The sequence below is a fragment of the Rana temporaria genome, chromosome 9 (assembly GCF_905171775.1).
Source record: "Rana temporaria chromosome 9, aRanTem1.1, whole genome shotgun sequence".
In the NCBI taxonomy this organism is placed as follows: domain Eukaryota; kingdom Metazoa; phylum Chordata; class Amphibia; order Anura; family Ranidae; genus Rana; species Rana temporaria.
The window spans coordinates 124,467,354-124,491,387 of NC_053497.1; the positions used below are offsets into that span (position 1 = coordinate 124,467,354).

Here is a 24,034-nt window from a genome sequence, read left to right on the forward strand (position 1 = left end):
TAAAAATTAACATATTTATCAGAGTATAACATGCACACTAATTTTAAGAGCAACCTTTAAGGAAAAAATAATAATTAACAGCCCCCTTTACAGTATACAGCTCCCCTCCACATGCAATCCCAGGAGACCCCCCAGTCTCCTGGGACAGTGCTGCCAGCATTCTCTACAGTTAAGAAAAAAATAAATAATTACTGCCAGCCCCTTCCATACTGCTTCTCCTGTGTCAGTCTTAGGCCCCGTACACACGAGGAGACATGTCCGATGAAAACGGTCCGCAGATCGTTTATCGGACATGTCTCCTGGGAGTTTTTGGTCTGATGTGTGTACACACCATCAGACCAAAATCCCCGCGGACAGAGAACGCGGTGACGTAGAAGACACCGACGTTCTCAAACACGGAAGTGCAATGCTTCCACGCATGCATCGAATCAATTTTGACGCATGCGCGGGATTTCGGGACGCTGGTTACACGTCATAACCAGCGGACATGTACGATTAGGACATGTACGATTAGGTGTACTAACCATCGGACATGTCCGACGGACATGTTTCCAGCGGACAAGTTTCTTAGCTTGCCAAGAAACTTTTGTCCGCTGGAAACCTGTCCGCTAGGCCGTACACACGGTTTCACCGTACACCGTTTCACCGTACACACGGTTTCAGCGGACATGTTCGACCGTGTGCACGGGGCGATATTGTAAAATTAAGCTTCCATATACCGCAATAGCTGTTTTTTCCACGGACCTGGTCACATGACTGCTCTCTGATGTTACATAGATGGTCATGTGTTCGCTCTCCTTCAATCTAAAGCCAGGAGGAGAGCAGCCAGGAATAAAAACGCAGCGAATGAGATATTTACGTAACCTTTGATACAACTGAAGAGCCATGACAGCTTTGCATTAAATTGTACAATTCTATGTACCTCCATGAGAATTCTATAGAGCAGGCCAACAATAGTCTTGGATTTTCCAGTGCCAGGAGGTCCATAGATCATACATATTCTTGGCAATCGGGGGTGCTGTGTCACCATAGCATAGGCATTCTCAATGGCGTTTCTTTGGTCACTGTTGTACTCTCTCGAAACGGGAAGCTGAGAAGGAGAATATAATTAGGATTTTGTACCGAGCGAGAGCTAGAGAGCGATTTTGATAAACATTCAGAAAAGGTTTTGCAGCTCTCAGGAAAGTAAATGCATGCGTCCTCCTAGGACTCTAGTGGCAGAGGTTATAATAGGCTGTGATTACATATTTTTGCTTGCCAGTGTCCAATCTACTGAAGGCAGTAGCATAACCCAATATACCAAAACCAAAACTTCACCCCAAATCCCCTAAAGTGGTTATAAAATCTGAGCAAAGTACGTATATCTGTAGTGCTTGTCCAAGTGTCATTTCTCTCTGGTGCTTTGTTCCTCTCATCAGCATGAGTCACTTCTGAAAAGTTTTCAGACACATCAGATACATTTGTGATGGAGGGAGGTCAGAACAGAGCTGGACTATTCAGAACACAGCTCTGTATGTTCCTTTATTGTTGGGCTGTGTCCCTTTCCTCCAATCAGTTCTCACACACAGCTATCCACCCCCCTCCTTTGTGATACTGACAAATGCAGAAAGATTTTATCACAAATCTGCAGTTTTGAATGCATGTAGAGAAGAGAATACTGCAGATAAACATGTAAAACTTATGTAGGGAGATTGGTTTCATCTCTGTATATCACCTGAGGCTATTCACTTTGCAGAGTATATGTGAGGGTTTACAACCACTTTAATGTAAAATAAATACAGTTTGTATATATGATTTACTGGGTCACTGAACTTCAGTCAGTAGTATGGTCACCAGATTCTTATAGTCTGCAGAGTCTTTGATGCCAACTTCTTTTTAACTATTAGTACAAATAAGGGAAAAAAACGTGACTTACCAAATTGCCCTGGTTTTCAAGCTTATTTCGTGGAAGGAAATCATTTGGGGTAGGACAGATAATAGGCTTAAATAAAGGGTTCCTCTGCAGCTGAATCATAGCTTTGTACTGCCTCTGAGTAGTTATCAAGCTGCCAATCACTGCACACTGTACTTGTTGCTTGCAGTAAGGCAAGAGATTTATATGGGTGTGAATGCTCAGCTCACACAGTGTGTACTGCTCCTTCTCCACTGCAAGACAGTACAGAGAATGCATTAATGTCACAAGTTAAGCAGGATATCAGCAACACATTCTCACAAGACTGACTGCTCGGTACTTACAGGTCTGTGTGTATTGAGTGCGCGTAAAACGGGACACATGACCAGTGTTGTAAGTTATGGGTCCTTGTGACTCACTCTCTTCTCTGGGCGATGTGCCTGGAGGCTCAGGCACTAGCAGGAATACAAGATCGCCTTCTTTTGGGAGCCACTGCATATTTAAATCCACATTTCGAATCAAGACTGTTGGAATAAATACACAAGTTTGATAAGCATATTGTTTACAGGTATAATATCTAGAATAGGTAAAGAACAGTGTCAGACTGGGTGCACTTTCTTGATAGTGAACTGCAGCCTTATTTGTTTACTCATAAATGTAATTGTTTCTGTAATTTGCTACGGAACACAATAGACAATTGGATACAAGCCCTCTCACTAAATTTGGCACTAAGAAAGCATATGGATGGTTCTACAGGACATAACCCTCTCCACTCTAGGTTAACCTCAGATGAAGCCAACTGTTGAATGTAATGTCATGTAAGGTTTGCATTTTATCACAGGCAACAGGTCTGACCACTATTAACTTAACATGTGTCTCCAAAGGAACCATTGAAGAAAGGGATTTTACCGTGATTACAAAATAAACTTTTTTTTCTAAGTGTTCATTTGGCGATATCTGCCAGTAGCGCTAAGACTAGGGCCAGCTGATCATATAGCTGCTTATAAGCTTTCAGTCAGTCAAACAAGGTCACAAGCTAAGCCATCTAGTTCACAGAACAGAACTTGGTGAACAGAACAGGAGGACAAGTTGGCAGTTTGCACACCCGAGAGGCAGAAGCACAATTTTATAGTCTGCAACGTTCCTACTGCTCTAGTGAAATGACCAGTGATATGGACCATGTAAAGCGAGGACAAGCTGGCAAGAGCTGTACACTGAAGAGGTTCATATTGCTCTTAGTGAAATGAGCAGTGATTTGAAAAAGAGGCTCCTGACATTAAACCAAACAGGCCTATGAAATGGTCTGTCAAATCTATGGTGTTATAGTTGAACTGGAAAAGTCCAATATGATCATTCAGGTATGACAACAGCAAATCCGATTGCAGAAAGCAGTAGTTTAAATTTTGCAAGCCCAGATTGCACTCAGACACAGATACGGAAGGAAAGCCCTCTTCACAATGAACAAAACAAAAAAAAAAAACACATGGGTTCAGACGTGTTTGCCCATTTCAAAAAAATTCTATAGAATACTTAAAAAAAAGTATGCTGGTAAAAAAAAAAAATTCCGCCGTACGTACCGTTTAATCGTTATTTTCACCCAGGCTTCTGGGTTCGGATTCCCGCGGGACTGGGAGTTCCTATTGCGAGCTTAGATGATTGACGTGTTGTGAAAAACTTCCCATGGCGCATAAAGCGCGTCACCAGTTTTCCGTAAATAGCCGACCTGCGAGTCGGCACTACACGGCGCCTGCGCCCGCTGTGTAGAGCCGACTGCGCAGGCGCCGAATAGAGCCGACTCACAGGTCGGCTATTTACGGAAAACGGGTGACAAGCTTTATGCGCCATGGGAAGCTTTTCACAACACGTCAATCATCTAAGCTCGCAATAGTAACGCCCAATCCCGCGGGAATCAGAACCCAGGGAGAAAATAACAAATTAAACAGTACGTACGGCGAAAAAAAATAGGATTTTTGTACTCACTGTAAAATCCATTTCTCCAAGTTCATGGATGGACACAGCAGCCTTTGACTGTAGGTTTATATCCGCTTCCTTCCAGGAGAGTTCGGTGTCAAAAAATTAGAGGAGTGGGAAAAACAACACCGCAAACCAAGCTTCACCCCAAACACCCTGCGGCCGAAGGAGGCATCAGAAGATGCACTCACATCCACCTTGAAAAAGTGTGGACCGACGACCAGGTCGCTGCCTTACACACATGCAACACAGAGGCTGGATGTCAGAAAGCCCAAGAGGCACCGATCGCCCTGGTCGAATGCGCCGTGACCCGAAAAGGAGGCACCCGCCCCTTCAGGACATAGGCCTGAAGCACAACCTGTCGGATCCACCTAGAAATGGTGGCCGATGAGACTGCCAGGCCCTTTCTAGGACCAGTCACAGACACGAACAGTGAGTCCGACTTCCGGAACGAAGCCATCGTCGATAAGTACACTCGGAGGGCCCGAACCACATCCAGGGAATGTAAAGTGGCCTCCTTCTGTTTTTTTGGCTGAGGACACAAGGATGGAAGAACAATGTCCTCAATGTGAAAAGCCGAAACAACCTTCGGGAGAAAATAAGGCTGCGGACGCAGCACCACCTTATCCTTATGGATGACCAAGTAGGGGGCCTTGCAGGACAAGGCCGCCAGTTCAGATACACTTCTGATCGAGGTAATCGCTACCAGAAAAACCAACTTATGTGACAGAGTCAACAAGGGGATCTTCCGAATGTCCTCAAAGGAAGCTTGTTAAAGCACCGAAAGGACCAAATTCAGGTCCCATGGGGGCAGTGGAGGGGGCACCGGAGGGGCCCCATGCCGGACCCCCTGCACAAATGTGCGTATCAAGAAGTGCGCTGCCAAGGGACGCTGAAAGTAAACAGCCAGAGCAGAAATCTGACTCTTGACTGTACTCAAGGCGAGAGCCTGTTCCATTCCCCGCTGTATAAACAGCAGAATCCGGGACACCACGTATGTACGGGGGTGCCACTTCATCTCCTCACACAGAGATGTAGGCCTTCTACGTACGATGATAAATCCTACGTGAGGTAGACTTCTGTGCACGCAGCATGGTAGAAACCACCGAGCCTGATAGGCCTCGGTCCTTCAGCACCTGGCTCTCAACAGCCATGCCGTTAAAGCCAGCGACTAAAGCAGGGTGGAAGATCGGACCCTGCGACAGAAGATCTTCTCTCAGAGGTAGACGTCAGGGGGCATCTGCCACCAGATGTACCAGGTCCACGTACCAGGAGCGGCACGGCCAGTCTGGGGCGATCAGGATTGCTGGAATCCCCTTTGGCTTCCACTCTCTGGTAATCCAGAGAAGACGGGAGCTTGTCCCAACGAGACAGAATTTCCTTCTGTAGCTCCCTGGTGTGGAATTGGGCATACGGGACTGCCTCAAAAGAGGCCACCATCAGACCCAGAACTCTCATGCAGAAACGAAGAGACGACCACTTCTGGGTCGACAACTGCTTTACTGCAGATTGCAGGGTCTTCAGTTTTTCCGTCGGGAGAAAAACCCTTGCTTTCGCGGAATCCAGGACTAGTCCCAGGTATTCCAGACTCTGGGACGAAACCAACACCGACTTCTGGATATTCAGAAGCCAGCCAAACTCTTGGAGAGTTTGATACGTGATGGACACGTCCTCCTCTAATTCTGAGCCAGAGGAAGCTCGCAGGAGAAGGTCGTCCAGGTAACCCACAATAGCGATCCCTCGCTGTCTCAGCAGGGCTAGTATCGGGGCTAGCACCTTTGTGAAAACCCGTGGTACCGAGGCCAAGCCGAACGGGAGGGCCACAAATTGAAAGTGGTCCTTTCTGATCGCAAAGCGCAGAAATCTCTGGTGCTTTGCGCATATGGAAACATGCAGGTACGCGTCCATGATATCCAAGGACGCCAGAAAGTCCTCCTGATGGAGTGTCGCTATGACCGAGCGAATCGACTCCATCCTGAATTTTTGCACCTTGACAAAAAACAGTTGAGGGCCTTGAGGTCCAGGATTGGGCGGACCCCGTCCTTCTTGGGGACCACGAACAGATTGGAGTAAAACCCCTTAAACCGTTCCTGCGAGGGAACTGGCACAATCACTCCCCTGCCCAATAGATCCTGGACAGCCCCCTGCCAGAGCCTGCCGGCGATCCGGAGGAAGCTGGAGGTTGGAAGGAAAGAATCTGTTTGGCAGACAAGAGAGAAACTCTATCTTGTACCCCGAGGCAACTACTTCGCAAACCCAACGGTCGGAAAGAAGAGACCTCCACCGAGCCGCAAATTCGCGAAGCCGGCCCCCCTACCCGGGCGGGGCAGACCTTCATGCGGAAGCAGGCTTGTCCGCAGGCTTGTTGGGCTTGCGGTACCAGGTGCGCTTCTGCCCCGCAGCAGGGGCCTTAGCACCTTGGACCTTTTCTCGCCGCGCTGGGCGCACGAAAAAAAAACCGCTTGGGAGCAGTAAAGGAGGGCCCTTGCTTACGGTGAGGCTCCTTGCCCTTCCCAGATCGTGGGAGCAGTGTGCTCTTACCACCTGTGGCATCCTTAATGATGTCATCCAGGGATGCCCCAAAAAGCCGCTCACCCTTAAAGGGCAAATCCACTAAGGCCTTCTTTGAGGACTGGTCCGCAGACCAGCATTTCAGCCACACAAGGCGGCACAATACCACCGCATAGGCAGAAGCCCTGGAAAGCAAGGGGAGCGTATCCAGGACCGACTCACAGACGAACTTCAGACTCTGAACCAATTGTTCAGCTAGGTCCTTACAGGTCTCGAAAGCATCCCGTTCCTCCAGCTCCTGCAGCAGAAGCTTCGCCCTTTCGGTCAGAGTCTGCGACACCAGAGTCCCGGCCAGAACCGGCCTCACGGCCGAACCCCGTACAGTGAAGAGGGAGCGGGCCACAGCCTCCACTCTCCTATCAGCAGGGTCCTTAAATGCAGGAGCCCCTTCCACAGGCAATGTGGTGGCCTTGCTCAATCTGGACACGGGAGGGTCCACAGACGCCCGCCCCTTAAGGGCAAAGGCCTGTATGACGGTCTGCCTGATCCGAGAAATGGTGGCCGACGAGACCACCAGGCCCTTCTGTGAACCAGACACTGACACAAATAGCGAGTCAGACCTCCGGAACGGAGCCGTAGCAGACAGGTACACCCACGCAAGGCACGTAACATGTCCAAAGTATGAAGCGCAACCTCCTTAGGATGCGCCAGCCGAGGACACAAGGATGGAAGTACAATGTACCTGTTAAGATGGAAGGCCGAAACCACCTTCAGAAGAAAGGAAGGTTGTGGGCGCAACACCGTTTTTTTCTTATGGAGGACCAAGTATGGTGACTTGCAAGACAAGGCCGCCTATTCAAAAACACGTCTGACAGATGTAATGGCCACTAAAAAGGCCACCTTCTGAGACAGTGTCAAGAGAGGGATCTCTCTGATGTTTTCAAAGGGAGGTTCCTGAAGAACCGAGAGCACCAGATTCAGATCCCATGGAGGAAGAGGTGGTTTAATAGGGGGAAGTACATGACAAACCCCCTGCACAAAAAGGTACCCACCAGATAATGAGCCGCTAAAGGGCGCTGAAAGAACACTCCACGCTGTAAAACACAGCAGGACCCTGGAAACCGAATATGTCCGTGGACACCACCCCATCTCTTCGCACAAAGATGTAGGCGTTCCAGGTGCGATGGTAGATCTTCCTTGCCCTTAACATAGTTGAGATGACCAAGCCGGAAAGACCACGGTCCCTTAGTACCTGGCTTTCAATAGCCATGCCGTTAAAATCAGCAATTGTAAAGCAGGATGAAGTATGGGACCTTGAGACAGAAGGTCCTCCCGCATTGGCATCCGCCAGGGTGCATCCGCCACCAGGCGCACGAAATGGGCGTACCAAGGACGCTGGGGCCAATCAAGAGTGATTAGGATCATCGGGATCCCCTCGGCCTCCACTCTGCAGAGCAGACGAGGAAGTAACTTAAGTGGGGGAAAGGCATAAAGTAGCCAATACTGACACCATGGGGCCATCAACGCGTCTGCCCAGAGATCTCTGGACCAGGCCACGAATCTTGACACCTTGCGGTTGAGGTCGAGAGGCCAGGAGATCCACGTCCGGTGTACCCCACCTCCTGCAAAGGAGTTGAAACACCTCCGGATGCAATGACCATTCCCCCTGATCCAGCATCTGGCGACTTAGGTAGTCCGCCTGCCAATTTTCCATGCCTGGAATGTAGACAGCCGACACACTTCTTTCGTTCTACCTTAGGATGTGAGCGACCTCCCCCGCTGCAACGGAGCTCCGTGTTTCCCCCTGAAGGTTGATATAAGCAACCGCCATTGGCGTTGTTCGGCTGGATCCTGATTGGGCGACCTTGCAACCTCCTCGACCACGAGGAGAGGCACAGACTGATCGCCCAAACTTCCAGGACATCGATCGGCAGACAAGACCCTGGGCCGACTGGACCCCCCAGACGCTCCCCCCCAAACTGAGGCTTGCGTCCGTCATAATCCCCATCCACTGGAAGGGAAGAAAAGACTTCCTGGACCAAAGAGCCGGGGATCTCAGCCACCAAGTCAGAGAGACTGACTAGTTGGCCTACCTTAATCTGGTGATCCAGAGACGATGGAGATTTGTTCCATTTGGACAGATTCTCCCTCTGCATTACTCGAGTGTGGAATTGGGCATACGGTACCGCCTCAAAAGGAGGCTACCATGAGGCCCAGGACTCGCATGCAAAAACGGAGAGACGACCATTTGTGGGATGCCAACAGCTTCACCGCAGACTCTGAAATTTTTCCAAGGGAAGGAAAACTCTCGCCTCCGGAATCCAAAATCAACCCCAGGTATTTCAAACGCTGAGTCGGTACCAGGACCGACTTCCTGATGTTTAACACCCAACCAAATTCTCGGAGGGTCTGGTTGGCTATAGACACATCTACTTCCAATTCTGAGCCAGAAGCTGCTCTCAGAAGAAGATCGTCCAAGTAGTCCACGATGGCAATGCCTCACTGTCTCAGCAAAGCTAGAATCGGGGTGAGAACCTTGGTGAAGACTCTTGGTGCTGACACTAGGCCAAAGGGAAGAGCCACAAACTGATAGTGGTCTTCGCCGATCGCAGAAACATCTGGTTTCCTGCACAAATTGGGACATGCAAGTATGCGTCCTTGATAACCAAGGACGCCAGAAAGTAGCCTGGATGGAGCGCAGCCACTACATAACGGATTGATTCCATACGGAACTTCCGTACTCTTACAAAGGCATTTAGGGCTTTGAGGTCTAAGATTGGACAGACTTTGTCCTTCGGGAACACAAACAGATTGGAATAAAATCCCTGAAACCTCTTGTCCCGCGGAACAGGTAAAATAATGCCGCAACTCAGTAAGTCTTGCACTACTTACAATAGGGCAGACCGACAAGCCGAAGGAGGGGGAGATTTGAGGGAAAGAATCGGTTCGGCGGACAGGAAAGAAACTCAATCTTGAACCCCCGAAGTGACCACCTCACAGACCCACTAGTCGGACAACAGGGAGGTCCACGAGCCATGAACCTGCAAAGCCGTCCCCCCACCAATGAGTCGGACGGGGGGCAAAACTTCATGCGGTGGCGGGTTTGGGTGACGGCTTGTTCGGCTTACGCACCCAGGGACGCTTCTGTCCCCCTGCTGAGCATTTTTCAGCCTGGGAGGGTCTACCCGCGGGCCCTGACTGGCGAAAATTCCGCTTCTGCGTGAAAAATAAAGGACCCGGCTTACGGCGCGGCTCCCTCCCCTTGGTGGACTGAGGGAGGAGAGTGCTCTTTCCTCCAGTGACATACTTAATAATGTCGTCCAGCGAGGTACCAAAAAGCCTCCCAACTTTGAAGGGCAAATCTGCCAGAGCTATTTTGAATGCTTGGTCAGCGGACCAGCATTTCAGCCAAATCAGGTGGCGCAATACCACCGCAGACACAAAGGCTATGGATATCTTCCAGAGTGGCATCACACACAAGGCCCTGGACCAACTGGTTGGCCAATTTTGAAGCATGACATGTTGGGCATCAATTTACTCAGCGCAACATTATCTTTCGCAATATAGAAAAAAATAGTGCTAACTTTACTGTTGTCTTATTTTATTTATTTTTTATTCAACAAGTGTATTTTTTCCCCCAAAAAAATAATGCGCTTGTAAAATCACTGCGCAAATACGGTGTGAGAAAATTCTTGCAACAACAAATCTTAAAATATAATTTGAGGTTCCAATGAAATTTTCTAGAAAAAAATAAAACATTTTTAACTTGTAAACAAGTTTGAAAAATAGGTCTGGTCCTTATGCAAGCACAATGTCGGAACCAAAAGACCAGTTGCACATTTGCTTTTTTGACAGCAGGCATTTGGAGAAGTAAATATTTTCACATTTGATCACGGTTGCATTGTGAAAATTAAGCAAATGCAATATTTAAACTATCTCACCTTGGAATTCTCCTCTGTTCATCTGGTTTTCACTGTAGAAATTTTGCAAGTGAAGCTTGCACAAGTAGGAAGTCAGTGAAGGTTGTTTTAATGCCCATTCCTGTGCCAGCTGTTGGAAAAAGTGTCAGAAAAAATAAATAAAAAAGTTTATACCTCACTGTATCTTATTAAATGTGCAATGTATTAAAAATGTGCAACCTCTATGCCATCCTGGGATGGAACAATCCAGAAAAAATATTTAGAAATACATTCCCACAGAGACCTGATACAACTTTAAAGCAAACCTGTCTGTTCTCCCCTTCCCCAGCACCACATATTCACCTGTCCTTTACTCCCCCTGCTGTTCTGCTCAGTGGGAAAGGAGCAAAGGCTGTCAAAATACAATAGCTACAGAGATTCATCCATACCCACTGTATAGCGTGGAAAGAGAAGAGATTTATTCAGCTCGCAGGATAAACAAAAATGTAAGAAAAAAAAATGTGCGCATTGGTGGCTTAAGTCTGGATCAAATCGTAACTTGCACAAGGCAATCTTTCTTCACTCCTACAAGCTGAACAAACCAACAACTATCAATTTCAGAGGATCTAAAAGGGCCCCCTGTATTCTGGGGAGCCTTTGTTTGGAATGCAACACCTTGAATAGAATGCCACTTTAAAATGCATTCCCCTGCCAGAAGACCTCCAATTATATATTTTGGGCTTTACGGTTTTACTGTTGAGCGATTTCCCCACTTTGCTCTCTTCCATCATATTAAAAAAAAAAAAAATTAGTTTTGCATTTTTTTTTATTATTATTTAAACATAGGTCAGTCCCCCCCCCCCCCCTCATACAAGCCTTAATGTTCCTTTTATCCTCTGTGCTACTCCAAAAAAATACTAGCATCAGAATCTAATACATACACTTTTTTTACATACACACACACACCTGTGGTGAGAAGCGAGGCTTCAGTTGTGTCCCTGGTGAGCAGGAGAGGTCCCGAGTTGGAGTTGGACAGGGAGAACTGTGTGATGTTACGTAACAATGAGTGGCATGGTTGGATCTCGTTTATCTTGTAGGTTTAAATTTTTATGCATAGTTTTAATAAATTTAAGGATTTTACACCATGTATGACTTCCAGTCCCATCTCTCTCTTGATCGGAATGTGAGGGGTTCTCCTAAGCTGAGAAGGATCAATTCTCTTAAAAGATGTAAAGTGCTTAGGACCTATTTAATAATACATATTAATGTGGGTCACATACTGTATGCAAGGCAAGTCCCTGATGAAAGGACTAGGAGTGCATGTGGTGGAGTTTGAATGTCCTTTATCCACTGTAATAAAGTGTACTACGCTCAGAGGCATGTTGTGCTTATCTAGCACAAGTAGCTTGTTGTAGGCTTTTCTTTTTGCACTTTGGTTTTATTCAAAAATTGTGTGGTATATTGCACCTGTTCTAGATAGAGTGCTATATTTCACACGAGTATAACATTGAAAATGCTTCATCCATTTTCATTTTTGTTTGTTTCGGGTAGCAGCGATGCAAAAAAAAGAAGAAAGAAAAAATACGCCGTTATGTGCAAATAGACCCAATTCACAAGTACCAGGGCAGGAACCCCAAAAGCTGTATCAGCAGTAGACTGGACATCTACAGCAGACTGGACATCTACCTGATAGAACCGTGTAAAAGGTATGAAAAAAAAAGGCTTGATGTTGGAATGCCCAGGAATATAAAAATCTACCATTAAGCGTTTGCCCTTGCATGGGCATTACCAATTTGAAATTAATATTTTGTAACCTAGTTTTTATGAATACGTAATAATTCTTTTGTACTCATCTACTCTGTTTAGAATAAACTATCATTTTGATCAATGAGTTAGATCACGCGCCTTATTCTCCATTCTCACTTGAGAATATAAAAGTGTAGGAGGAGCTTTGTTCTTCAGGACTAAGCTCCTAAGAGTTGCCATCCAATCTACCTAGCAACGGTAGATTTAAAGCAGGATGTCCCTTGCAAGGTCCTGAGGGTAGGACAAACTGGGAGTTCAGCTTCCTGATAAAAGCTGTAGCTTTAAGATCGATTCTGATGGTTCAGACCATGACCATGAAGCGAAAAACAATTTTCTTTAGGTGCTTTTGAGCAGGGCACAAAGAGGGAAGAGTACGTCTTCATCAAGGTGGAAGACTGACATAACCTTATGAAGAAGGTCTTGACCTTGTGAAGAATGGCTCCTTAAAAGAGAGGTACTAACTCAAAGGCATGTCTGACAGACATGATTAGCCTCCAATGCGGCTACTTTGTGGGGGTCAAAAAATGAAATTATGCGCACCATGTGACATTAAGCCGCAAGCATAAATGTGCAAAAGTTAACACCTGAATATAGGACAGACAAATGCAGTGTCATACTTTGTGGGAGAGATCATTCAAGAGGTTCCTTGATGGGTTTAAAAGGATGGTTTCTTCAGGGAAGATGGAAGATTAAGTGACTTAAGTCACGTGCCGAGTGATGCAACACGTGGGGGAAGAGCCTAGTGACGCGATCAACGGACATTCATCCGTGTGAGGAGATCGCTATACTGAGTGGCTTGTAAGGTTATGTTCAAAGGCTGTATCAGAAGAGGGGATTCGTGAGTGCATCTGCTTTTTTGCCATTGTCCATGCTTAATCTGTGATCCACAGTATTGCACCATATCTTTCCTTTTTTCCTTTTGAGCTATATCGCCCTGAAGCAGCAAGGCGTCCTCATATGCTGTGCCATTTGGAAGTAATTAAGCACCAGTCCACACTTATTAATCTGAAGTTTCAAGGTGTCTGCCTGTGTTTTGTTTGAAAGCTCAACACCACGTCAGCCTGTGATAGCAAGTGGGTGTGGAACCCTTTTTGTATTATAAGTACTACTACTCAGAACTGGACATTTGCTACACTTGAGGTTGTTTTTTGCACTTACGGATCATCTCACAATTTTATTTGTTTTTTATTGTGTTTTCTTATTGATACCCTCCTGAGTGTGTATTTTTGGTATCAATTCTGCACATATTGTACACATATCAACAAAAGTTGATTTCAGCGCATCACTATTTTTCCTTTAATGTACAGAGACATCCTTCATAAAAAAAACCTGCTTCAGAGCGCTCTGGACCTCAGAATGGGGGGGGGGGGGGGTTCATCTAACAGGACAACGACCCTAAGCACACAGCCAAGATAAAAAAGCTACGGGACAACTCTGAATGTCCTTGAGTGGCCCAGCCAGAGCCCATACTTGAACCCAATTGAACATCTCTGGGGAGATCTGAAAATGGCTGTGCACCAATGCTTCCCCATCCAACCTGATAGATCTTGGGATGTGCTGCAAAGAAAAATGGGAGAAACTGACCAAAAATTGGTGTGTCAAGCTTGTAGCATCATACTCAAAAAGACTTGAGGCTGTAAATGGCAAGAAATGAGCAAAGGCTATGAATACTTATGTACATGCAATTTTTGTTTTTTATTTTTAATAAATTAGCAAAAGATTTCAAACATCTTTTACGTTGTCATTATGGGGTATTGTTTGTAGAATATTGGGGAAAATAATGAATTTTATCCATTTTGGAATAAGACTAACATAACAAAAATGTGGAAAAAGTGAAGCGCTGCGAATACTTTCCACATGCACTGCATGTCTGTGAACCAGTTTTTTTTGTCCATTTGGAGAAATGGGAATCACTGGTTTCTTCTCTTGCTTTATTTTGTGAAGTAGCCAAGGCAGAATTTACACAGTTGGAAAGACATAGATTAGCCTAAACCAAGGAATGATAAAAAAAAAAAACAATGCCGGTGTTGGAGGATCTTTGATTTCGAAAAAAAAAAAAAGTTAAACCTAGAGGCCTGGGTTGGAAATCCACCAACAAAGGGTGTTTCTTGCTTGGCTGGATTGACGCATAGAAGGTAAAGTGAAGGGGAAAAAAATGCTTGTTCCATGCCAACAAGATGATGAATTATTGGAAAGGCTCCGAATGGAAAAATGGGAGAATGAAAGCCAGCACAAGGCTTAGAACTCCCATGGAGTATCTCACAGAGGTTTGTCTCGAGGCTATGGGGAAAGTTTTGAGGGAGAGCAGTTGGGTTTTTCAGAAGACAGACCTTTGCTTGGGCGTGTCCTTTAAAAGAAGGTCATCTAGGAGATATCTCATGGCATGAATGCCCTACAATTTTTAAGTCCAACTCCAGGTTGTGTGTTACTTTTAATAGTTTGTTTATCCGAGTGGCCCAAAATGAACCATTTCCAGTACTAAGAAATGCGGCTGCTGTCAGCGCTGTATAAACAACTGTATGTAGAATCAGCTACATACAGTATAAAGCACGCTGGTCCAGCAGAAGTGCTGGGACTTTTCATATGCTGTTGGATCAAAATTGAGTCAAGCTGAACACTGGTCAGACATTCACAAGAAGGCTTGTATTTTTAAAAATTGATACAAGGCTCTCACATTGGCTGAGATGGAGAGGTGGGTGGATGACATCACAATTTCCACCTCAGCCAATCAAAGGAAGCCTTGTATTAAATTCATGAAAATACAAGGCTTCCTATGAATGGCTGATCAGTAGTCAGGCCGACTCAATTTTGTTCTGAGCACACAGTGTACCCTTACTACTGCCAGAACAGTAGACTTTATTCTGTAACAGATTCTATATACTGTAATTTATACAGTGACAGCAGCTGAATTCCTTAGTAATGGAAATAGTTTGTTAGAGCCAGCTTGGCCTAAATGAACGCTTAAAAAAGCACCACACGTTAACAGGGATTGGTAGTTACTTGATCAAGCAGTTGACCACTGTCCATTTGGACAAAGTCCTTTGTTTTCATTGTTTAGTATATTGGCAATTTGATGCCTACCCAGGCATACTGGTGATAATATTGTATGATTAAGAAATTGTATTATTACTTTCTTCTTGTTTTCTTTTGAAAATACAATTTTTTTTTTCAAAATAAGCACCACACGCACCTGGAGCTTTAAAGCGGAGCTCCACCCAAAAGGTGAACCTCTGTTCGCACCCTCCATCCACTGCCACATTTGGCCCTTTGGGGGGGGAGTGGGTACATGATTGACATGTACCCATTCCCACTTCAAGGCAAGATCGCCACTCGGCGATCAAATACATTTTCGGCCCCTCCTCCTTCCCCTCGCTGCGTTCTGGGACACACAGAGGTCCCAGAAGATGGGACCATTCAGAAAGCACAGTGCGACTTGCAAATGCGCAGTAGGAAACAGGCTGTGGCTTCACTTACGGTTTCCCTTACTACAGATGCCGTCACCTGCACTCGAAGCAGATTGATAAATAGGCTAGGGGTGTCAACATCATAGGATCCCGGGACAGGCACGTGTTCTTGCTGTATATTAAAAAAGTCAGCAGCTGCAGTATTTATATATTTTTTTGTTTACAGACTGGAACTTCAAGATCTTCGTGTAGGGCCGAAACAACTAATCGATTAATCGACAACTAATCTATTATGAAATTAATCGATTACAATTTTCATAATCGATTAATCGGCCAGTAACATAATGGGGTTAAAAAAAAAATGAGCCCTTTATAGTACAACAAAGCAAATCGCTACTGTAAATTTTACTTTCACTGTCCCACTGAACCCCTTACAGTAGCGAGTATTTGCTCTTTTTGTACTTATTTTTTTTTTTTTTTTTTTTTTAACCCCATTATGTTATTAAACATCTCAGGCCTGGGTTCACAGCTCTGTTTTTTGGTGTTTTTTTGCAGAAACACACTACAGTTCATTTACATCTTTTCCTATGGGACACATTCACATCCATGATTTTTTTTCAGCTGCTGCGTATTTGGAAAGGGCAAGGAGTTTAACACAAAACGGTGCCATTTTGTTTTTTTTGGTTCAATATACTTCAATGGAGAAGCTGCAGAAAAGCATGTAAATGTGTTTTTGCGGCAATTTGTGTTTTGTAATCTGCCCAACAACAAATTGGCCCAAAAAAATTAAAAAATGCATTTTTTTTTTTTATTATTATTTTTTTAAGGCTATTATCCGATTAATCGAAACAATCGGCCAACTAATCGATTATGAAAATAATCGTTAGATGCAGCCCTATCTTAGTGGCATGCATGTCACCGGATATCTAGATGACATTCTTCTGAAGGATACAAAAAAGGAGCAATTACTCAAAGAAGTAGCAATTGATGGTCGGATTTTGGGGGCAAGACGGGAATATATAAAAAATATAAATTTTATTACAAAAATAGAAAATTAACAAAGAACAATAAAGATAGCAAAACCATATAAATTGTATAGTATATATGGACAGTATCCTCTGTACATCGTCTACGCGTTTCGCCGTTGGGCTTCCTCAGAACAAGCAGAAGGGATTTAACAATGTAAAGATATATTTCATTGTCTGAAATGAAACATACTATATTAAACATAACTGTCACGGAAGGTCCCCACATCCAGATCGAAAGCTTCCGTCAGATACTGCTTCCCATAGTCTCGACATAGATACCAGATATTTTAGCTGCCTTGTAACACACAACGAGATGAGACTTGTATGTGTGCTAAGTATGGAGTCTTTAATAGAATCAAAAACACAATCTTATATGCAGTAAAGAGGAGGCGGGCAGAACAATAATTAACATGAGCTAATTTATCTAATCATTTAGCCAGACAAGGTGAGACTCTTCATTCATCTGCTGTACAATACACAATCTCTTAAGCATAAACACTGGACATCTTCACACACACACAATAGAGGCAATTAGCACAAAGAATAGAAAGAGTCACATCTACAATTAACCCGTTGAGTTCAGAATCAACCAACTTAAAATAGTCCTACAGATCTTGGAATATAATGTGGATAATAAATACATAATAATCCCATCTCAGGTAGTCCAAGATATCATTCTTCAGGCATCCTATGCCCCTAGTGGTCATAGGATGATTTTAGACATAAGAAGGTCTGAGTCTGTGACAATAACATTTTTTTTTTTTTATGGTTTTAAAATTAAATAATAAAATATGCATGTTAACATCACCTATAGCATCATAATAAATATAGCCATCCAGAATACCTCAAAGCAGGGGGTCGACAACATCCAGGTGCCAGGTCGCAATTGCGACAAGAAATTGTGACCTGGCGCCCGCCGGTAATTGAGGCCGCGGCTACACAAACATACATACATACATACATACCATACACAAAAGGAGGGAGGTCCAGAAGAGCAAAAAAACAAACAAAAAACAAAAGACAGATCAAGGAGATCAAAAAGACAAGAAAGCTCAAAACCCACAGACTAATGAAATGGGGAGAATTTAAATCTCCAAGAATGGTTTGAAACTGATCGTATCATTTAAATTGCCGCCCCTGGTGTCCTCAGGAACACAATCTAGGGCGGCAAATTTGAACACATAGGGTTCATATTTGTGCTTAAAAGCCACGTGGTGGCCTATTGTGGTGTTTAATAGTCACTTGTGGTGTAATACACAGGATCTTTTATCCGCTTCCAAAAGGGACGAATGGTCTTCCCCCACATAGAAGCATTCTTCCGCATTGGCAAAAAACAATGTATATGACCCCTTTTGTTTGACAAGTTATGTGGTGTTTCAATCTGTGGGTTTGAACGTTAGGCAGCATAACTGTTGTTCCTTCCAACACCAACTCACAGAAATTGCAATTGCCACATTTAAAAAGTCCTGGAGGTTCAGGTGATTTACCTGATTTACAGTATTTGCTTTGTACCAATCGATCCCGGATCGAAGTGGCACGTCTAAATGTAATTTCTGGATTAGGCCCTATATATTTGGCCAAGATGGGATTGACTCACAATAAGTGCCACTGCTTCTGCATAATGGAGTGGATCTGGACTAGTTGATCAGAGTAGGTGGTAATGAACCTTGTGACATTGGAAGTGGGTTTCTTGACCGTTTTAGAAAGTATATCCACCCTACGTTTTCCAGCTGCCTTATTAAAGGCCTTTTTGAGGCAACTTTTACTGTATCCTCTACGTTTTAAATCGAGTGTTTAGCAAATCAGCTTCCTGTTTGAATTTTGTGTCGTCGGAGCAAGTTTCGTCTAGGGCGCAAATACTGACTAAAAAGGTATGCTGTGGACAAGCGAGAACGGATGGGCACTGGCAGCATGTAAAATAGTATTACCTGCTATAGGTTTCCGATGTATTGATTGTACCGTCCTTGGTGACATAAATTGATATATCAAAGAATGCAATCTTAGATTGGCTAGAGCTCATAGTGAATTTAAGGTTATGGTTATTCTAACTCAGATTGCATAAACACATGCAAAGTCTTAGATGATCCTGTCCACAGGAACAGTATGTCGTCTATGTAACGAAACCACCCCAACACAGAGCAGACTAGTAAATTCTTCACAGGAAAAAAGTTCACGCTCCCACCCCCCCGGTACAGGTTCGCATAGGACGGTGCACGTGCCCGTAGCGACTCCCTGTACCTGGAGGAAGTGGGACCCATCAAAGGAAAATATATTTTTGGTCAAAATATGGGCCAATAACTTTAACACAAAGGTATTCAATTTAAAAAAAAAAAAAAATGTTATGTTAATGTAATAGGTTTCATTTCAGACAATGAAATATATCTTTACATTGTTAAATCCCTTCTGCTCGCCCTGAGGAAGACGATGTACAGAGGATACTGTCCATATATACTATACAATTTATATGGTTTTACTATCTTTATTGTTCTTTGTTAAATTTCAATTTTTGTAATAAAAATTTATATTTTTTATATATTCCCGTCTTGCCTCCAAAATCCGACCATCAATTGCTACTACTTTGAGTAATTGCCCCTTTTTTTGTCTTCTGAATTTACGGAAGTGGCAAATGTGAGTGCTCCCCCCTTCTGTTTTTTTGATTCATTCTTCTGAAAGACACATTTCAATTCCGGGTTATCTGCAAGCACCCACATGACTATTTAACTCTGTGCTATAATGGAATTTTGGAACCTTCTACTGTGGAAAAACAACTAGAGGTCGACCGATATATCGGTCGGCCGATATATCGGCCGATATTTGGCCGTTTTTGTGAAATCGGCATCGGCCGATTATCGTGAAAAAATCGGCCGATTCGCCGCTACAATATCCAGGCCTTGAGGTCCCTTGCCTTCCAGTCATGTACTGACCAGTCACCAGTGCCCCCGCCCCCGCCATGAATCCTCCATCCGCATTGGCCTCTGCTACTCACCGCAGGTCCTGGAAGTCTACGTACGGCGGCGAGTAGGGGCGTGACGTCACGGTCCTTCCCCCGCAGCTCGCGGTCCACTCCGTGCTCACATTGCGAGTAGGGGGCCACGCCTGTCTCTCACGTCACCCTTGCGTGCCCCACCCCCTGCTGCTCCTGGTTCCCGGGTCTTCTACTGGCTCTCCGTTGCGAGTAGAGGCGTGACGCCCAGTGCGCACCCCGCCCCCTGCTACTCCTTCCCGGCTTCTTATTTTGCAGCATCCCCTGCATTCGAGCTAGGTATGTGGCATATTCGTTCATTGATGTAGATCACTATGGGCATTTATTTTTTGTCAACACTAACACTGCTGGGCAAGGTCACGCTGATGGGCACTTTTTTATGTTAAGGGGCACTCTGATGGGTATATTTTTAATGTGCGCACTGATGAGCATATTGTTTTAAGAGGCACACTGATGGACACATTTTGTTGTGCCCATCAGATTGCCCCTTAACATAAAATATGCCCATCAGCATACACATTAAAAATATACCCATCAGAGTGCCCCTTAACATAAAATTTGCCCATCAGAGTGTCCCTTAATAACAATAAATGTGCTCATGGGCACATTTTATGTTATTAAGGGACACTGTGATGGGCAAATTTTATGTCAAGGGGCACTCTGATGGGTATATTTTTAATGTGTTCGCTGATGGGCATATTGCATGTTAAGGGGCACTCTGATGGGCAAATTTTATGTTAAGGAGCACGTTTTGTTGTGCCCATCAGAGTGCCCCTTAACATAAAATGTGCCCATCAGCGTGACCCTTATTTTAAGTTAAGGGGCACAATGCATCCCCACCCATCCCTCTCCACAACACATGGCTGTGGAGGAGGCGGGTACAGAGAGAGGTGGCTGTGGAGGAGGCGGGTACAGAGAGGTGGCTGTAGAGGAGGGGGTACAGAGAGGTAGCTTTACAGCCACCTCTGTACCTCCCTCCGCCACAACCACCTCTCTGTACCTCCCTCCTCCACAACCACCTCTCTGTACCTCCCTCCTCCACAACCACCTCTCTGTACCCCCCTCCTTAAAATGACTAAGATTGTATTTTTTTTTCTTTTTTAATAATTATGAGGTGGCACTGATGGGCTGCACTGGTGGGCACTAATGAGGTGGTACTGATGGACACTAATGGGCTGAACTGGTAGGCACTGATGAGGTTGCACTGACAGGCTGAACTGGTGGACACTAATGAGGTGGCACTGATGGACACTGATAGGCTACACTGGTGAGCTGCATTGGTGGGCACTGATGGACACTGATAGGCTGCACTCCACCTTTCCACCCTAAACAATAACCTCCTCCCCAACCTAGGTTTTCTAAAATAATGGGAAAGAAAAAAAAAATCGGCCTAAAATATCGGCCGCAAAAATCGGCCTAAAATATCGGCCATCGGCCGCCCCGATTTTGAAATATCGGCATCGGTATCGGCCAGAGAAAAACCCATATCGGTCGACCTCTAAAAACAACCTTTCACCCTGTGACAAATTTATCAATTGCCTCATCTAAAAGGCTTTTTTCAAAGGCATATGTACGAGGGATCTTTTACAAGCAGCTTCAGTTGAGCTGCCTTGGAGCCACAAGATTCTGCGCATGTGAACATAAATCAGAGCCATTTAAGACTTGGGTCATGACTATCTACACAGAAAACAAGAAGCAGAAGGTAACTGCTCAGTTAACCACCGGAAGATTCACCCCCCTTTGTGAATTTACCCCCATTTTTTGCGATACGGCACTGCATTACTTTAGCCAACAATTGTGCGGTCCCAAAACCTCCCCCCCTTTTATCCTTTTACAGGGGTGGAGGCCTGTGGTAGTTCCTATCATAGTCTCATCTAAAGTCCCACCCTATACGCATAAATATGCTACAAATTACATATGCATATTAACATAGGTGTTAATATGCATATGTAATTTGTAGCATGTTTATACGATTTTGTGGATGCAATTTTTGTCATTCAGTATGCTTTACATTATATCACAAGGCATAATAAAATGCTCTTTGGTAAGACTGCTTTTTGTTATACATCTCTCATTCCAAGTCCCGAACTTACTCCCCCCTTTTGTGTTGGAACCCAATTAAGCAATACTGTATATCTTATATGCTTACTCCACATGGTGATTGGCCTCATTTAAAGTCCCGCTGACCAAACTTTTTTTTCTGTTCAAATTTGGGATGGAGGCCATTTACCTATGGTGCCTTGGACCACATCATTTTTTCTCATCTTTTTAGGAATGACCCAATCATCATAGACTGGGCATTCTATTTGTTCATGAATGGGGAATATCTGTATTTAGCAGGTTCTCACAGGAAAGGAGCATAGAAACACAAGCAAACATATTCTGTGAAGCTGCAACATTAGGTGTATAGGAGCCCTATAGTTTAAAAAAAATAAAAAAATATTAGATGTGCATCTTAATGATCACAACATACAGGGATATGAGAATTACTATTGATTAACTGGATGGACTGGATAAGCTGGTGTCTTTCAATGTTACTGACTACGTAACTACCCCTGATTTTGTACGCTTGCCCACTGACAAATAATGAGTCTACAATTTTGACAGTAGATTTTTTTTTTAACAGTGAGAGAAACAAAAATATCCAGAAAATTGCATAAAAAAAAAAAAAAAGTTATAAAATTGATTTGCATTTTAATGAGTGAAATAGGATTTGACCCCCCCCCCCCCCCACCCCAACAAGATTTCTGGCTCCCAGGTTTCTTCTATACAGGTAACGAGCTGAGATTAGGAGCGCTCATCATCTCAGCTTGTTACCTGTATAAAAGACACCTATCCACAGAAGCAATCAAATTCCAATCTCTCCACCATGGCCAAGACCCAAGAGCTGTCCAAGGATGTCAGGGACAAGTTTGTAGACCTACATAAGGCTAGAATGGGCTACAAGACCGTCGCCAAGCAGCTTGGTGAGAGGGGGACAGCAGTTGGTGCAATTATTCGCAAATGAAAGAAACACAAAACCTTCAATCTCCCTCAGTCTGGGTCTCCATGCAAGATCTCACCTCATGGAGTTTCAATGAACATTAGAACAGTGAGGAATCGGCCCAGAATTACATGAGACTCATCAATATCAAGGCAGCTGAGATCATAGCCACCAAGAAAACAATTGGTAACGCACTGTGCTGTGAAGGACTGAAATCCTGCAGCGCCCGCAAGGTCCCCTTGCTCAACAAAGCACATGTACAGGCCCGTCTGAAGTTTGCTAATGAACATCTGAATGATTCAGAGAACTGGGTATAAGTGTTGTGGTCAGACGAGACCAAAATCAAGCTCTTTGGCATCAACTCAACTTGCCGTGTTTGGAGGAGGAAGGAATGCTGCCTATGACCCCAAGAAGATCATCTCCACCGTCAAACATGGAGGTGGAAACATTATGCTTTGGGGTGTTTTTTTTTCTAAGGGGACGGGACAACTGCACTGCATCAAAGAGACGCTGGACGGGGCCAAGTGCCATTAAATCTTGGGTGAGAACATCCTTCCCTCAGCCAGGGCATTAAAAATGGGTCGTGGATGGGTCTTCCAGCATGACAATGACCCAAAACACACGGCCAAGGCAACAAAGGAGTGGTTCAAGAAGCACACTGTGGTACTGGAGTGGCCTAGCCAGTCTCCAGACCTTAATCCCAAAGAAAATGTATGTGGAGCTGAAGGTTCGAGTTCCCAAACGTCAGCCTCGAAACCTTAATGACAGAGGATCTGCAAAAGAGAAGAAGTGGGACAAAATCCCTCCCGAGATCTGGGTAAACCTGGGAGGCCAACTACAAGAAATGTCTGACCTCTGTGATTGCCAACAAAAGTTTTGCCACCAAGCACCAAGTCATGTTTTGAGAAGAGGGCAAATACTTATTTTACTCATTAAAATACAAATCAAGGGGGCGTGGCCAGAAGCCGACCTGGACAGACGCATGGCTTGAGAGCTCCTCTCCAGCCCACACCAAACAGGCACAAAACTTGGGGAAAATGTACCCAGCCATTGGCGGCTCGGACAATTCGATCCACCTCAGCCAGGGGATCATCATCCCCAACCTCTGCCGGTCTCCTCCGTGTCCTCCTGGGACTACTTCCAAACGCCCGACATGCTGCCGGGCAGGGGGGAAACAAGATGGTGCTGGATGCTGCTGCCTCCCGATCTTGGGCCTCCTCGCTCCCCTCTCCGCACAGACAGCAGCCCACACAAGACCACCCTGCAGCCCAGCATCCAGCGCAGAGGCTTAACAAACCACAGCAAGCGGCTTACAGCAGGCTCTTCCCCCTCCCAGCCACGCCACACAAGAAGCAGGCCAAGGCCCTAATCCAGCCCACATCACAGTATACCCAGTGCACAGAGGCCTACCCACGGTTGCTGCAGACAGCATCGAATCCTGGCTTACAGGAGGGCAGTCCAGTCTCTCCCACCCCCACATATGGCACGGAGGACTTTCCGGCCCTCCAGGGCCCCACGCCATCTCATGCCTACTCAGACCCTGAAGGAGGCAGTAGGC

At 45.0% G+C, this 24,034-nt stretch overlaps 1 protein-coding gene across 1 annotated transcript in view; it reads right to left on the reverse strand.

Moving 5' to 3' along the window:
• SETX (senataxin) overlaps window positions 1-24,034 on the reverse strand; it is a 199,136-nt gene that overhangs the window by 84,790 nt on the left and 90,312 nt on the right. Inside the window, exons 10-13 of the mRNA XM_040324416.1 lie at window positions 10,315-10,423; window positions 2,236-2,415; window positions 1,916-2,145; window positions 923-1,090 (exon numbers count right to left, since the gene is read on the reverse strand). Coding sequence (XP_040180350.1) covers window positions 923-1,090; window positions 1,916-2,145; window positions 2,236-2,415; window positions 10,315-10,423 — 687 coding nt within the window. The remainder of the gene's footprint in view (window positions 1-922; window positions 1,091-1,915; window positions 2,146-2,235; window positions 2,416-10,314; window positions 10,424-24,034) is intronic.